Here is a 16,130-nt window from a genome sequence, read left to right as displayed (position 1 = left end):
AAAAAAATCAGATGTGTGAACATCCCTAAGAGGAGAGGATAACCTAGTAATGTAGATGATATATTTTATTGCTTTCACAGTGATAGACAATAGCTCTATTCTTTCAGTTCAGGAACTATAATCTTACCTTTTCCATGTGTTTCTCAGAAGACAGTCATTTACAGAACTAACAGTGGCCTAGTCATCAGCTTTCTGACCATTAGCAAGGCCTCAGAACAAATCATTATGCCTTGAGGATTTCTCAAGTTAGAACTTCTACAGCCTCAGAACCAATTTATATAGTAGGTTTTTAATTACCTTGAACAAAAAAGCTGTTATGTCCGAAGTCTTTTGTATTCTAGGCCCAATTGTTGTCTTGCATTCAGTAGTGTTTGTTTTATGAGTGGGAATTTTGTTCAAAAAACCTTTCTATGGGTCACCCACAACTTACTGAACCCTTAAATATAAATCAGTTACAGGAATTACTTCTTTTCTTCTGCGACTACAGGAAATTTCCCCTTTCTTCTGGCTATACAGCCATACCTCTCACCCCAGTTCCTCTCCACCAGCTTTGGGCCTCACTGATCATCTTGGCTGAGAGCTGGCAGGAAGGGAAAACAGAAGCTCACCACAGCCCCCGCATCCCTCTACTTCCTTGCAGCCTCTTCACAGTGTGCCTCGGTAACCCATGAGTTCTTTGTAGGCTTTTCCACTCTCTGTGCCCACATTGTCCATCCCATCCTACAGCGTTACTGCATTTCAGCAGTTCACCTCCTCCTCCCCACCTGACCTCCTGGTCTTCCAGAATCCCCTTCAGCCCACCTCTAGGGTTGTACTCTTGCTTGAATAAAAGAGGAGATGGGGATGGCTTACCCATTGATCCGATGTGAATTACTTGTATGCCTACTTGGTGTACAGTACTCTGTCCCAGGGGCTGGGGTTACACTCAGAGGCCTGTGTCCACTCAGGGAGCTCACGTTCGTCATGGATCATGAGAGGCGGGAGTCCAGCTGCCTATTGGTGGTCTTCAGCAGCCCCCTGCCTCCTGCCTCCCACTCCCCTTTCTCCTTTCATCCCAGTCCTGATTCCCTCGCCCCATCTTTCTCTTGATTTCCCTATCCTAGTTCCAGTACTTACTGTCAGATCCAGGTGCCTTTTGATTGGTTTTTTCAGCTGCTGGGAAAGTGACCTTTGAAAAAAATTGTGTTAGTCTGTGTGTACAGTTGTTATGGATTGAATTGTGTCCCCCAAAAATGTGTGTCAACTTGGCTAGGCCATGATTCCCAGGATTGTGTGGTTGTCCACCATTTTGCCATCTGATGTAATTTTCCTATGTGTTGTAAATCCTACCTCTATGATGTTAATGAAGCAGGATTAGAGGCCATTCTGTTAATGAGGTACGACTCAATCTACAAGATTAGGTTGTATCTTGAATTGGTTTCTTGAGATACGAGAGGGAGAAGTGAGCAGAGAAACAGGGGACGTCATACCACGAAGAAACAAGAGCCAGGAGAATAGCGTGTCTGTTGGACCTAGGGTCTCTGTGCTGAGAAGCTCCTAGCCCAGGGGAAGATTGATGACAAGGACCTTCCCCCAGAGCGGACAGAAAGAAAGCCTTCCCCTGGAGCTGGCACCGTGAATTTGGACTTCCAGCCTCCTAGACTGTGAGAGAATAAATTTCTCTTCGTTAAAGCCATCCACTAGTGGTATTTCTCTTATAGCTGCATTAGATAACTAAGACTACAGGTAATTACTATAGTGGTTAGAACAAAAATAACATCAACAATTTTAATCTTTGCTAAAGGTTTATCTAGTTTGAGCACTATGTTAAAATTTCTGTAGTGATATGATTTTTATAACTCTTGCCAATTTTCATGAGGTGTGCCTTATATTCATGTTTTTAATGCCAGTACAATATCCTTCTTTCTTGTTGAAGATGACCTCAAAATAGAGCAGGCTGTTGGAATGGGAAATGGGATTTTTCTCAGTTGGAATTACGATCCCAACATGACTTGTGACTATGTTATTAAATGGTGTAATTCATCTCGCCCTGGACCCTGCCTGATGGACTGGAAAAAAGTTCCGTCAAACAGCACAGAAGCTGTAATAGAATCTGGTAAGGTGAATTAATGTCTGTCAGTTCAGGTTCTGAAAAACGATTATTAAGAACAGCACTACCTGGTGTGACTGAGGGGTGATGAAATGATCATTCTCCTTTACTGCTGATGTCGGAGGGACCTGGGTTAACTTTTCTCCAGAGGAGCCTGTGGTTTGTAGCAGTATGTACAAGAAAGGGTCATAACCTTTTGATCTAGTAATTCCTCACTTAGGAATTTACTCTAAGAAATAATCAGAGAGCAACACAGATTTGCATTTAAGAATGTTCATCACAGCATTATTTATAATAGTGAAAACAACACAGATACCCAATAGGGAAATGGGTAAATTTTGGCACATCTATAAAATGGAATGCCAAGGGGGCATTAAAAATTGTGTCAAAATATATTTAACAACACAGGACAACACTCACGAGAAAGACGACTACAAAACTATATAGTGGTTTCACCCATTGTTCTATTGTCTTGGTTCATTCAGAGCTCAGGTTACTGAGGTTAGGGAGAGACTAATTGCAAAGGACTTGCACCCGTTATCATGTTCCCTGATGTGGCACAAGGGGGCATCAGTGTGGCAATGGGTGCTATGTGGGTGGGGGTCTTGTGTTCTGAGTGACTAGTGAGCCTGTGAACCTCAAAAGGTGGGGCTGTCCTTGATAGATGCAGCCTAAAGAAGTTTAGCAACAAGGGCAATGTGGTAATCTATAGTCTAAACCAGCCCTGCCCTTTGAAATTAGATCCCTCTTTCTAGTATTCTCCTTCCTTCTAAATTTTTTTTTTTTTTAACTGGTGAGGGTGTATTATGCCTCTAGCCTCTGGATTTCTGGACCCTGCAGCCTGTCAGTGGTGAGCTTCTTGATATCATTCTCCTCTTGTGGCTCTCCCTCACTTGTTAGTGAAGTTCAAGAGAGCAAGAGGCCTGATTACTTCTCTCACAGGGAACACGCTTTCCTTGGTTCCTTTTTTCTCTGTCAGACAGTGAGGGTGAGTCCCATTTCTTAGATTATCACATGTGGGTTCAGGTTCTTTTCCAGTTCTACTTCTAATACATCCAAACGGCCTCACATGTAGAGTTGGCCAAAACAGTGATGGTCCTACTGAACTGTTCCTTCCAACGACCTTCCCTTAGCAGACAGCCCAGCTGTACCCCTCCCCTCCGCTTTCCCGCACTGTCCCTGGCAGTTACACAACTCCAGTGTACTCTGTAAATTCTAACCGTGTCTGCCATCTTTTCACACCTCAGCTTTGAGGAGAATCAGGATGGGCTGGGGTGGGGTACAGTGGAGGTGGAGAGCAGTCTCCTTAGGTGGGTTATCCAGGGATAAATTTAAGCCGAGACCTGAAGGAGGAAGAGAAGCAGTCTTGTGGCACTATGCTGAGGATAGGAGTGAAGGCCTACAGTGGGTGAGAGAAAAGGCTCAGGAGTTGGGTAGCGTGCCCATGGTCATAGGACGAGTATGTAATAGCACCAGAATTCAAATTCACAGCTATGGAGAGCTTCCAGAGGCTGAGATTTTTGTCTTTATTCACTCCTGAGCTTATAGAACACTGACTGGCATGTAGTAGGCACTTCCTATTCCTTTGTCACCAGTCATCTATCCATTCAACTCTAGCCTCTCTTGTGTGATCTCAGTACACATTCCTAATGCTCTAACCCGCGCAGGCTCTTTTTTTTTGGTAAGGTGGCAGAACTTTATAGAGTATCTATATGTACAATTCTAACACAAAAGTAGGTACAGATTTACTAACCACACATGCAGCATAAACCACAGTTATCACAAGCGTACCTGTCCCCAAAGAAAAGTTGTGAAACTAAGTATCGTTGGTGGTGTTTGAGTGTTCTCTTAATATTTATTTAGTACTTTCCAGAAGATAAGAAACTTTTAAGGAAAAATATTGCAGGAAAAAAAGTTAAAATTGAGGGAGGTCTCTCCAGTTGTCTTGGACAGGTGTGGTTTCACCTGAGGCGTAGACTACCGGTGTTCTGTGAACACGGAAGTGGAGAGCCAGCGCTTTAACCACACTAGAATAGCTGCGTTCTGCAAATTACTTGCAATTCGTTATGTTGCCATTTTTCCCCCAAGCAACATCTTCCTGGAAACCGCTGGTGAGCCCCTATTTACTCATTAAGGCCCTGTTCTGGTGTCATTTTTTGGTGGCTTTTGCTGATCCGCTTAGAATTATTTGGTCCGTCATGTAAGATTCCATGCATATGATCCATTCCTCTCGTATATGTAGCAGGCTGTGTTGCAGTTACCCTTGTTTGTCTGCCCTTCTCACTCTCCCTCTACTCTGTGCCGGACACCTTGTTTTAGTCATCTCTGTGTCCCCAGTGGAATCCCTGGTGGCATAGTGGTTAAGAGCTTTGGCTTCTAACCAAAAGGTCAGCAGTTCGCTCTACCAGGCTCTCCTTGGAAACCCAATGAGGCAGTTCTACTCTGTCCTGTAGGGTCACTAGGAGTTGGAATCCACTTGAAGGCAGTGGGCTTGGTTTTGTTGTCGCCAGCACTTCACATTTTGTGTGCCCAGGGGTAACAGGTAACACTGCTTAGGGCCAGGCTTACAGACGTGTGATGTGGGCCTGCTATGAGTTAGTAAACTGGCCCTGGATCAAATCTGGGAAGAAGTCATCTTTGCTTGATTTTAAGAAACAAAATATAAGACGTGATCACCTTTTTTCCCTACCACGGTGAGGCCATGTTAGAATACTAAACTTTTCATTACAATAGAAGTTAATTTGTTTGAACTAGTTTTTAATTTTGGTTTAGTTGATTTTTACCCAGTATATTTTTTACCCGTTTTGAAAATACAGATAATATTTTTATAGTTAATAACATCTGTTGAAAATTTAGCTTTGAGCATTACAAATTTGATATTTTTAGTTTTGAAAATTACAAGTGTTCTATTTTTAAAACAGATATTTATGGTAATGATAGATATTTATGGTAATATATTTTTTAAATATATTTATGGTAATATGCATTTATGAACAACATTTACTTATTGCATTCATCTTATATATAGATCAGTTTCGACCAGGAGTAAGATACAATTTTTTCCTGTATGGGTGCAGAAATCAAGGATATCAGTTATTACGTTCCATAATGGGGTATATAGAAGAATTGGGTAAGTTAGATGGGTTCTCTTTTTTTTTAAGAGTTTAATATGAGAAATTATAAATCAGTGCCAGTAGTAAGATTGGATTTTAAAAGTAGATTGAATTGAGATGCTTAGTTCAAGGAAGGAAAAATAATTTTTAAGGTAAATTTAAAATTATTTTTATTCATTTTTCAGTGTTTGTATTTTATAATTTTACTGTTGTCATTGAGAAAATTAAATTTTAACTTGAATGTGAAAAATCTTTAACTCTTTTACGAGTTTAAAAACTATTAGCTTATTTAGTACTATCAACAAAGAGGAAACGCTGATGGCATAGTGGTTAGGAGCTACGGCTGCTAACCAAAAGGTGGGCAGTTCAAATCCACCAGCTGCTCCTTGGAAACTCTGTGGGGCAGTTCTGCTCTGTCCTATAGAGTCCCTATGAGTTGGAATCGACTCCAAGGCAACAGGTTCGGTTTTTTTCGTGGGTTATCAACAGAGGGAAAATGCAAATAAAATCTGTTTGCATAGTCGCTTAACGACTTCACATAGGTTGCTTTCCTAGATACGTATTTTGTCTAAAAGTTGTAAGTTCTACTTTAGTTCCTTTAAAGAATTTTTTGGTCTGAAATCATTAGTATAAGTTTTACTGCAAATGCTTGTGATAGTATCTGAAAATTTATGATTAAATAATCAAGTTTTAATTCAAAGCTTCAGTTATTGTTGAGGCTAGGAATCTCCTGAAATGTTAATGCCTCCCTCTGTGCTAGTAACATATCCTTCAGCAGTTGATTTTTTTCCTTTTACAGCTCCAATCGTTGCACCAAATTTTACTGTTGAAGACACTTCTGCAGATTCTATATTAGTAAAATGGGAAGATATTCCTGTGGAAGAGCTTAGAGGCTTCTTGAGAGGATATTTATTTTATTTTGGAAAAGGAGAGAGAGGCACATCTAAGATGAGGGGCTTGGGGCCAGGTAAGTAAATTACAGCCCGAATATAATGTTTCTCAGAACTTCTTCAGGAACCAAAGAGAAGGAAAAGAAAGTGCTGATGAGTAGTTTAATACTGGTTTCCAAAATGGAAAAATAGGAAAATGAGAATGCGGTTGTCTTACGAATATGAGAGTTTTAAGATTTTGGCATGTGATAAATGACATATGTGACCTTTGAGAAATCTCGTAAATCATTTCTCTGAAGAGCCTTTGGTTATAAGCCCCCATAGAAGCGGAGCCATTTTGACTAGCCTTGCATGATCCTTAACACAGCACTGTATGAAGGTTGCATTAAAAAAAAAACAGGAAGTCTTCTTGTACTTACAATAATGGAGAGGAAAACCTCAGGAATCACAAGAATGGCTTGGAGCCTCAGTTGTTCCCTGACAGCCATCAGTGAAGCTCTTTGTTAGCCCTGGTCTTAAGGAGCAGGGAAACTTAATTGACTTGATTGGGAACATGCAGATCCATTAGAGCTTAAAAAGTACAGTAAGCCCTTAACATTTGGGAGGTGTAAGTCCAGAGACCTTAGCAAATTCTTATATTTACTAACACAGAAATGTTTATATAGACTTCTGGCTTCTTCCCAATTAAATTTCTGTCAGGAGTCATGTTTATTATTCATAGCTGCATAACACATAACATAAGCTTATCATCTTTTCAGCTTGAAAGATTTCATTTCCGCTGGTGACCTCTACTCGGAAAGAAACAGTTTTAATTATTTAATGGCTGTCTGACAAGTAGAGAAAAACAAAGCCGTGTCAGGATGCTGACTGGGCATTAGCTAAGCCACTTCCCCAGATGAGCTTCATCAAATGTGTGCCTCACCCGAATCACTAATTTCTGCATTTCATGAGCCTTCAGAGTTGCCTTTGGATGAGGGAATCCCTCAATATCAAATTCTGTGAACACCCAGAATCTGGTGTAATTTTCTTCAAATGCTCAGAAATTTTACACTTGAACCAGTTACAATTCTAGCATCTGGACCTCCAGTTAGACGTGGTGGATTGGTCACACATATATATTTATCTCTACTCCCAGAATTTCACTAAAATTAGAGTCAAGAAGAAAAAAAACATACAAAGCCACGAAGACAAAGAGGAGTGGAGAGGCGAGACTACACTAAACAAGAGGATTCATAAATTTGGGGGTGAGGTAGGGTACATGACTTAGGAGGACAGTGAAATCTAAGTGCCAACAGTGGACAGACAGGTACCAGTGAGCAAGGCTGTGGTTCACCCTGCAAAACCAGGCATTACAGCGAGATGGCTGGGACACCTCAGGGCTGAACTCAGGGGTTGATTGAAAGTCTGTGTAAGGAGCAGTTAGACTCCCCAGGTCCTACACCTGCTTCATACAGCTAATGTGATTGCCCCTTGCCTGTGCCTGGAGAAGACAAGAGGTTTAGTCTCTGGAGAAATTGAACCAGAGAACCTATGGGATTTGGACCGTCGGATGAAGTCTTAGGCTTAAAACAGGCGTATAGCTTACTAAGTGGTGTGCCCTTGCCCTGTCCCTGCTTTCCCCACCGAGCTGCTAGAACATCTTCCACTAGGCCTGTTCCCCCATCAAGAGATTAGAGGGTCTTTCTTTGGAAAAACTAAGTGGTCCCAGAGAAAAGGCATAAAAGATGCTGACATTTGGGAGATTCTCCCAAGGAAAGGCAGGAACCTACCTGATCATCCTCCACCAGTGATAAGTGAAGCCCACTAATCAATAAACCCCACCCATGCACACCAAGCTTCCAGTTCACCTCTTAGTGGCTCACTCTTAAACATGACTAGCAACCAGGGACCACCAGATGGTTGAGCAAGCCTCGAACATGAAAGGCAGAAGCCAGAAGACATCAGAGGGAACGGAGTCAATGTGGGGAAACAAATCCAAAAGAGAACTCTTCTCAGACAGTTGGGTAATAATTGCGTTCGCTGAAAAGAGAAACAAACCCATTGCCATCAAGTCAGTTCCGACTCACAGCAACCTTATAGGACAGAGGGACAGCCCCATAGAGTTTCCAAGGAGTGCCTGGTGGATTTGAACTGCCGACCTTTTGGTTATTAGCCATAGCTCTTAACCACTATGCCACCATGGTTTCCTCACTGAAAAGGAACAATCAAGGCAGGAAAGAGCACCTTGAAATTAAAAATGTAATAAAAATTAAAAAATAGAAGTGTTGGAAGATAAATTCTTCCCAAAAGTAGATGAAGGCCGAGGAGAAATACTTCAGTTAAAAGATTAGAGAACTGGAGGGCCAGCCTAGGATCTGCACTATTGTGCTTATACGGGAGCTCTATCAAAGGAGAACAGAGTGAAATGGAGAGAAGGAAACTATCAAAGAGATAGCATAAGACAGCTTTCCAGAGTTGAGAGACTTGAGTATATAGGGTAAAAGGACCCAAATTTCACAGTGAAATGAGTAGGAAAAAAGACTCACGCCAAGATACATTACCAAGAACTTTAACAGCATCTAATGTATCTAGAAATAGTCTTAAAAATGATGAGGAGGAAAGAGCAGGTAGGAGGACCCAGAGAATAAAAACGGCAACAAATTTCTCAGCAACAGACCAGATACCAGAAAATATCAGAGCAAGGTCTTCAGAATACTGAGTGAATATTATTTTCAACCTAAAATTCTGTATCTGCCCATCTGTCAACCAGTGGGAATAGAATGAAGGTACTTTTCAACTTGCAAGGTTATAAATATTTACTTCCCCCATGCAGTCTTATTCAGGAAGCTACCAGAGTTGTGCATCAAAATGAGATGACATGAGGAAGACCCAGGAAGCAGACAGGAGAGGGGCAGGGAGTCCCCAGATGGTGGCCCAGAAGGTCTCCAGCCTTGTGCAGGAGGCAGAGGGAAGGGGCCTCTGGGCAGGAAGTGTGCGGGGCTTAGGGGGCATGGAACTGGGGCTTCGTTTCCTTTGACCTTGTGGAAATGGCGTTGAGAATTCACTAGAGAATGTGAGAAGATTTAGGAATTGGTACATCGAAAATCAAGGAAAAAAGCAGTTTTAACAACAGGAAAAATGGCGTTATACAAGAGAGGAAGCATGATCATACTGAGCAGTTTGTCTTAGCAGTAATACATATCTATACGGTCACAAGAATGTGAACACTTAATTTACCAAGTGTTTTGCTGTGTGTGTTTTGGACAAGGGTAGCCTATTGTAAGAAAGCTAAATCTTCACCTTAATGGGACATAAATAGATAATGTCTAAAATTTAAGAATCAAAAACTAGCAATCTAAGTGTGTTATTTTGAAATAATGGAGGTAAATATCCAAAGAAACCAATAACATGATTTAAAGTATATTTTATTTGGGCGGGTGGGGGCGGGGATGGAGAACCGCTACTTTTTATTATTAGCTGTTCGTTGTTGTTAAAGGTGCTGTCAAGTTGGTTCCAAATCAAAGCGGCCCTGTGTACAGCAGAACTAAACACTGCCTGGTCCCGTGCCATCCTCACGATCGTTGCTGCACTTGAGCCCATTATTGCAGCCATCGTGTCAATCCATCTCTTTTGAGGGTCTTCCTCTCTTTCGCTGACTCAATAGCCATTTAGCACTGTTTCATTTTTCAAGCTATCCTCTTGCACGATTTTCATTAAAGTTTTTGAAACTAATAGCTTAAAAAAATGCTTCACACTTCCTTTTGAAGTGGTTTAAAGGCTTCCTCAGTAGCCTCTTGTTTGAGAACTCAGGCGACATCTTTTTTCTAAGTGGTTTGAAGTGATTTCCATTGATCTGTATACTCTTGCTCCCTCAAGCCTTGCCCTGACTCATAGGCAGGATCAGCTAGAGCGTCACTGTCCCCTGGCTGTTGTGATTCTCATCCTCTTAGTAACAGAACGGGAAGTAACTCTTACCGATTGTCTACTGTGTGGCAGAGATTTTTCTAGATCATGTGTATTAAGCTCTGTGCAATAGGTGGTGATATTCTATTTCACAGTTAGAGAAACTCAAGTTCAGAGTGATTGAAATAATGGACCCTAAATCACATAGCTCTACCACCGGGAGAGGTAGAACTTGAATATGGCTCTGGCTGGCTCTGAAGTCCTTACTCCTTAGGGGTGGCCAGCAGCCAGCTTCACTTAAAAGTGTCCATGGGTCTAACAGGTATGATTGACTATTTGATAAATTGTTGTAGAGATTAGTAATAATATTGTTCATTTTAAAAACAGGCCATTCTGACATAAAGGTTAAGAATATTACTGACATATCTCAGAAGACTTTGAAGATTGCCGATCTCCAAGGTAAAACGAGTTATCGTCTGGTGCTGCGCGCCTACACTGATGGTGGGATAGGCCCTGAGAAGAGCATGTATGTGGTGACAAAGGAAAATTGTGAGTTTAATGACCTCGTTGAGGAGTTTTTCATACTTAAATGCATATTTCTAGCAATTTTGGTTTATTGAGGAGCCCCTGTGCTTTTTGAAAATTTCAGGTGTTGTGACATTTGAATGGTGGGTGGAGGGCAACATTAAAAGCCTGTGAGATGACTTTGTATTTATTCATTTATTCTTATCCGTTACTTGAAGCTGTTTTCTAATGAGTACCCAACAAATTAATTAAACAGGGATACATCTGAAGCCTAGAATTCTAAATTCATGTTGAATTTATGGAAGTCTGCTGGTTTTAGGTTTTTTATCTCACTTAACACATTTAGGGAAAGGGTGAAAGAAATATTCTAAAAATCTTTTTTTTTTTTTTTAAGCACAACATTCATAAAATTGAGATGGAAAGTAGAGAAGATAAGAGTGGTGGTCTGTCCTTTAACATTTGAAAAACTTAAGTTTAGAAGGTGGTACCTGCATTTACCTTACCTCTGAGTTGAGTTCACACACAGCTCTTATAGAACCAGGAGGATACAGTTCTCTGAAGCAGTGGTTCACAACTGGGGGTGATTTTTCCCCTAGGGGACACTTGGCAATGTCTGGTGACACTTTTGGTTGCCATTACAGGGGGTAGGTATTACAGGCATCTATCGGTAGAGACCAAAAAAAAAGAAAAAAAAAAAATTTTTTTTTTTTTTATCGGTAGAGACCAGGGATACTGCTAAACTTCCTACGATGCACAGGACAGCCCCCCACAACCAAGAATTGTTGCGTGCCATTGAGTCCTTTCTGACTCATAGCAACCCTATAGGACAGAGTAGAAAGGCCCATAGAATTTCATAGGCTGTTACCTTTACAGGAGCAGATTGCCAGGTCTTTTCTCCCATGGAGCCACTGGTAGATATGAACCACCGATTTTTTGGTTAGCAACCGAGCGCTTAGCCACTGAACTACCAGGGCTCCTTAACCAAGAATTATCTACTCTAAAATGTCAGCAGTGCCAAGATTGAGAAACAGTGCTCTAAAGAATTTAAGTATTCCTATTAAAAATTAAAAATGCCTTAGGATTACATTTTGATAGTCTTTCAATGTCACTGGAGCATTTAGGAGCCTTTCAAATAACCTACCAGCCTAAATATCTCTTAATACAAATTTATTCTGTACTTTGTACTAAAAAATGGTGACTTTAATTATTTGCAAACTTCTCTTTTCAGCTGTGGGATTAATTATTGCCATTCTCATCCCAGTGGCAGTGGCTGTCATTGTTGGCGTGGTAACTAGCATCCTGTGCTATCGGAAGCGAGAATGGTAATGGCACCTGCATTTACCCTTGCTGCAGTGTTTTTAGGGTGGGGTTATTTAGTCTCTGTGTTAACAAATATGTACATCTTTTTGGTTGTAACTAGATGGTAAAAAATAATTGTTTTAGTCAGTTAATGTTGAATTTAATATTACACAAGAATGTGACATATCATTTAACAAAGAATGTGACATATTAAAAGTTTTAAAATTAATAAACATGTAAATTTTCCCCAACTGTTTTTACTGATAATTTAAAGTAATAGCAGTTGTGCTTAAAATGAAAAAAAATTACAGGCATAAATATGGCATTAGCTATATACAAGATTATATGTAATTTAATGATTAAGATTTCACTTGTCCTGGTGACCTTTTTAGAAAGCCAGGCTTTCTAAAAAATATGAGTCAGCAAATATGAGTGACCCCTCCCATGTGTAGCAAACCCTAGTGGCATAGTGGTTAAGAGCTACAGTTGCTAACCAAAAGGTTGGCAGTTTGAATCCACCAGGCGCTCCTTGGAAATCCTATGGGGCAGTGCTACTCTGTCCTGTAGGGCTACTATGAGTCGGAATTGACTGGATGGCAACGGGCTTGGTTTTTTTTCCCCCTGTGTAGGGGGGTGTGTTGTTGTGTGCCATCGAGAACAAAATAAGCATGGTCCTTCCAGACTTAGCATGTGATGGGGAAGATGGACGTTACACCCACATCATCCAATAAATACACGCTTACAGCCTGTGAGTGAGAAGTAGGTAGGAAGGGGACCAGGCGCCACGGGGAGAAGAGCAGAGGGAACCTTTGTCAGTGGATGTGGGCGGTCAGTCCCAGTTCTTTGCAGGAGTGACATTTGAGTAGAGTCCCCAGGGGTGAGTCGAGGAGGGAAGAGCATTCCAGGCAGAGGGAAGAGCGTTCCAGGCAGAGGGAATAGCTTCTGTGAAGGCCCTGACATGGGAAAGAACTCAACCTTATGGTGAAGGTGAAAAAGGGGTGTGTGGCTGAGTAAAAGCCAGAGAGTGAGTAGCCGTGGGTGAGTGCATAGGCAGGTCCTATGTTCCATCATTTATTGTGAAGAAAAGGGTGTATTCCAGCAGTCCTGGCTTCTAAATCAAAATAGTAATGATTTAGAAGTATAGAGCAGCTTATTTTGGTAACCATTTTCTGATTAACAAAAGCACATTTCACCTTTGGAAACAATTATTTCAGTTTCCACACTCCCCCGCTCCCCCCCAAAAATGGGGGAGTTTAGTAGTTAGAGCATTTCAGACTTGTATTTTATTAATGAAGTTCTTTTTCCCACAGGAATTCAATAGTTATAAAAATATTACACTACACCGAGTAATTTTTTTTTCACATTTTGTTTTGACTCAAGATTAGTATTTCTTTTTTAGCACAGCAAGTATAGTACTCGTGACATACGGCTATCACTTTTATTACTCACTGTTGTTTTTAATCATGTAGGTAAAGCCAGTTACGTAGCACCCAGCTTTCCCTTGCTAATTGTCCAGACCCTATCATAAGAAGCAGACAAGGGCATAGTACAGATATGTCCATGAGGAATCATGCTTAATCCAGTTTGCAGTAGGAAAATTTTGTTATATGAGTAATGCCTGTATGTTACTTTTGACTCGATAGCAGAATTACATTTAATTCGACATTCAACCTTTGCTTTCCACATTCATGAGACACATCCAATACTGCAGTTGTAGAAATAGAAGTACTGTTCATAGCTTCCAAACTGGAACCTCCGCACTGCGTCGCATAGGAAGTTCTAGTGAATGTCACACAGTGAGGACCTTCCATTTCTCTCTCAGATGCTTATTAATGAAAATATTTGCACAGAAAGTCAAAGTAAGCCTCATGATTTATTCGCTTGTTATCTGATGGATAACCTTATAATTATTAAATTAACTTAATTACTCTTTTTTAAAGGATTAAAGAAACCTTCTACCCTGATATTCCAAATCCAGAAAATTGTAAAGCACTACAGTTTCAAAAGAGTGTCTGTGAGGTAATCTTCAATTTTCTTTTGTTTATCTTTGAAGTACTGGCTGCTTTTTTTTTAGTTTTTTGAACTAAAACTGAAAAGTTTTAGCCTGGAAGTGCCATCCTATGTATTATGTATTGAGAAGATAATTTTTAATATCTGCTGACTTTCTAAAATTATTAATTTTAAATTGTTTATCGTATGCTCTATTTTTTTCCCACTACCATTAATAGCAAGGACAATGTGGAGGGAAAAAGTAGCATTGCTATAGTATGCACTACAGAGTTGTAGAGAGAAATTTTTACACGCTGATGTGAAGAAATATAAGATATAATGTCCCTTTTTGTTGCTGTCCTTAATCTGTGCTTTTGTGTTTATTTCTAGGGAAACAGTGCTCTTAAAACATTGGAAATGAATCCCTGTACCCCAAATAACGTCGAGGTTCTAGAAACCCGAACTGTAGTTCCTAAAATAGAAGATACAGAAATAGTTTCCCCAGTAGCTGAGCACCCTGAAGATAGCTCTGAGGCAGAACCTGAAAACCACGTGGTTGTGTCCTATTGTCCACCAATCATTGAGGAAGAAATACCTAATCCAGTGGCGGACGAAGCCGGGGGGACTTCCCAAGTCATCTATATTGATGTCCAGTCAATGTATCAGCCTCAGGCAAAACCAGAAGAACAAGAAAATGACCCTGTAGGGGGGTCCGGCTATAAGCCGCAAATGCACCTCCCTGTTTCTTCTCCTGTAGAAGATGGAACTGCAGAAGATGACTTAGATGACACTGCAGGCTACAGACCTCAGGCAAATGTCAGTACTTGGCATTTGGTATCTCCAGACTCACCTAGATCCACAGACAGCAACAGCGAAGTTGTCTCTTTTGGAAGTCCGTGCTCCATCAATTCCCGACAGTTTTTACTTCCTCCTAAAGATGAAGACTCTCCCAAATCTACTGGAGGAGGCTGGTCCTTTACAAACTTTTTTCAGAACAAGCCAAACGATTAACAGTGTGACTCCGTCCCTTCAGTCTGCCATCTCAATAAGCTCTTAGCGCTGGTGCTGCTGTGTCAGCGCTGGTGTTCTTGGAGGGACCCTGTGAAGTGCTGTCAGTCAGGTGACCTGCACCACAAGTGCCACTGAGAGTGTTAACGTGCTTTTGATGTATTCTAAAAGCCAAAGTACAGTGACTCAGATTTCAGCCCCCAAAACGCAAGATTTGGAGCTACTTGTGATGCGAGCCAAAGAGTCCTCACGTACTCTGCCTTCTAGAAGCATTTCAAGACGAATGCTGTCTAGTCCGTGCAAAACAAATCCCCCAGCAACTGGTTTCTATTCTGTTAATGGTTTTCTCACATGTGTAGGTTTTTGGAATTCCAAGCTGATTGGCAGACAAAGGAGAAACATGTCACATTAGTAGATGATGTTTATTCGCCTGACATTTCCTCCATGCTGGATGAAAACCAAGCACAGATTTTAAAATTTCAGGTTATCCTCCTCTCTCTACATTTACAAATATTAATATAATTTTTTAATGTAGCAACAGCTATTTCGTGTTTTGTTCGATAAAGTGTGCTGATTTCTGTGCCTACTGTATGATGGTTATCAAATAGTCGACTCAGGGGTACAAACTTGGAAAACGAGTAAGACACTGACCAGCCTAAATCAGAATCTCATTATCTCGCTTTGGTAGGTTTCCAGACCTTTCCATTATTTTTTAGCTTTTGTACTGGCTTCCTTTCTTTCAGTTGGTTTCCCTAGTATTTAAAGTTTAAAATTCTAAAACTATAGATCTAAGTTTAAAAAAAAAAAAAGTCAGCTTTATCTGGTGACACAATGTCAGTTTTGTACAGCATATGTTTTTTTTTTTTAATGTCCTATTCAATATTATTCGTAAGCATATAATTCCACTGTTTTACTATTTGAGACTACTAAGCAATATCTAGTGTCATTAGCTGTCTGCATCGTTGATTGGCCTTTGTTGTCCATGAGAAGAGATGGTGCCACTGAGCCTGCAGTCACTGAAGCAGGATGATTTTTGACACCCCTAGCGGGCGTCCCTCCTGATTGTGAGTCTTGGCAGTTCCTCCCTCCTGAGTGATCGTGATTCCTGACTATTTGATCCAGCTGTCAAATTTTTAAATATGAAACTGAAGCGATATAGAAATGATGATTCAAGGGCTCATTTACATGAAATGTCATAAAGATCCATTTGGGTAGAATGAATGGGCAAACCTGCATCAAAGGTGCACCAGTGGCTTTGTGAGCTGTACAGAGCTGTCTGTCCACAGCACAGCGTCCTCTTCCCGGCCTCGTTTTTCATAGGTAATGCCTGCGTTG

General features: G+C 40.8%; 1 protein-coding gene across 1 annotated transcript in view; it reads left to right on the top strand.

Annotated features, from left to right (window-relative positions):
* The window catches only part of LIFR (LIF receptor subunit alpha), a 52,181-nt gene extending 36,542 nt beyond the window's left edge, over positions 1–15,639 (top strand). The window contains exons 13-19 of the mRNA XM_010588109.3: positions 1,916–2,095; positions 5,118–5,219; positions 6,002–6,169; positions 10,362–10,523; positions 11,728–11,821; positions 13,739–13,817; positions 14,178–15,639. Coding sequence (XP_010586411.2) covers positions 1,916–2,095; positions 5,118–5,219; positions 6,002–6,169; positions 10,362–10,523; positions 11,728–11,821; positions 13,739–13,817; positions 14,178–14,798 — 1,406 coding nt within the window. The 3' untranslated portion in view covers positions 14,799–15,639. The remainder of the gene's footprint in view (positions 1–1,915; positions 2,096–5,117; positions 5,220–6,001; positions 6,170–10,361; positions 10,524–11,727; positions 11,822–13,738; positions 13,818–14,177) is intronic.
* Positions 15,640–16,130: the final 491 nt, after the last annotated feature.

This window comes from Loxodonta africana, chromosome 2, assembly GCF_030014295.1.
Source record: "Loxodonta africana isolate mLoxAfr1 chromosome 2, mLoxAfr1.hap2, whole genome shotgun sequence".
In the NCBI taxonomy this organism is placed as follows: domain Eukaryota; kingdom Metazoa; phylum Chordata; class Mammalia; order Proboscidea; family Elephantidae; genus Loxodonta; species Loxodonta africana.
This window is presented reverse-complemented; position numbering and strand designations above follow the sequence as displayed.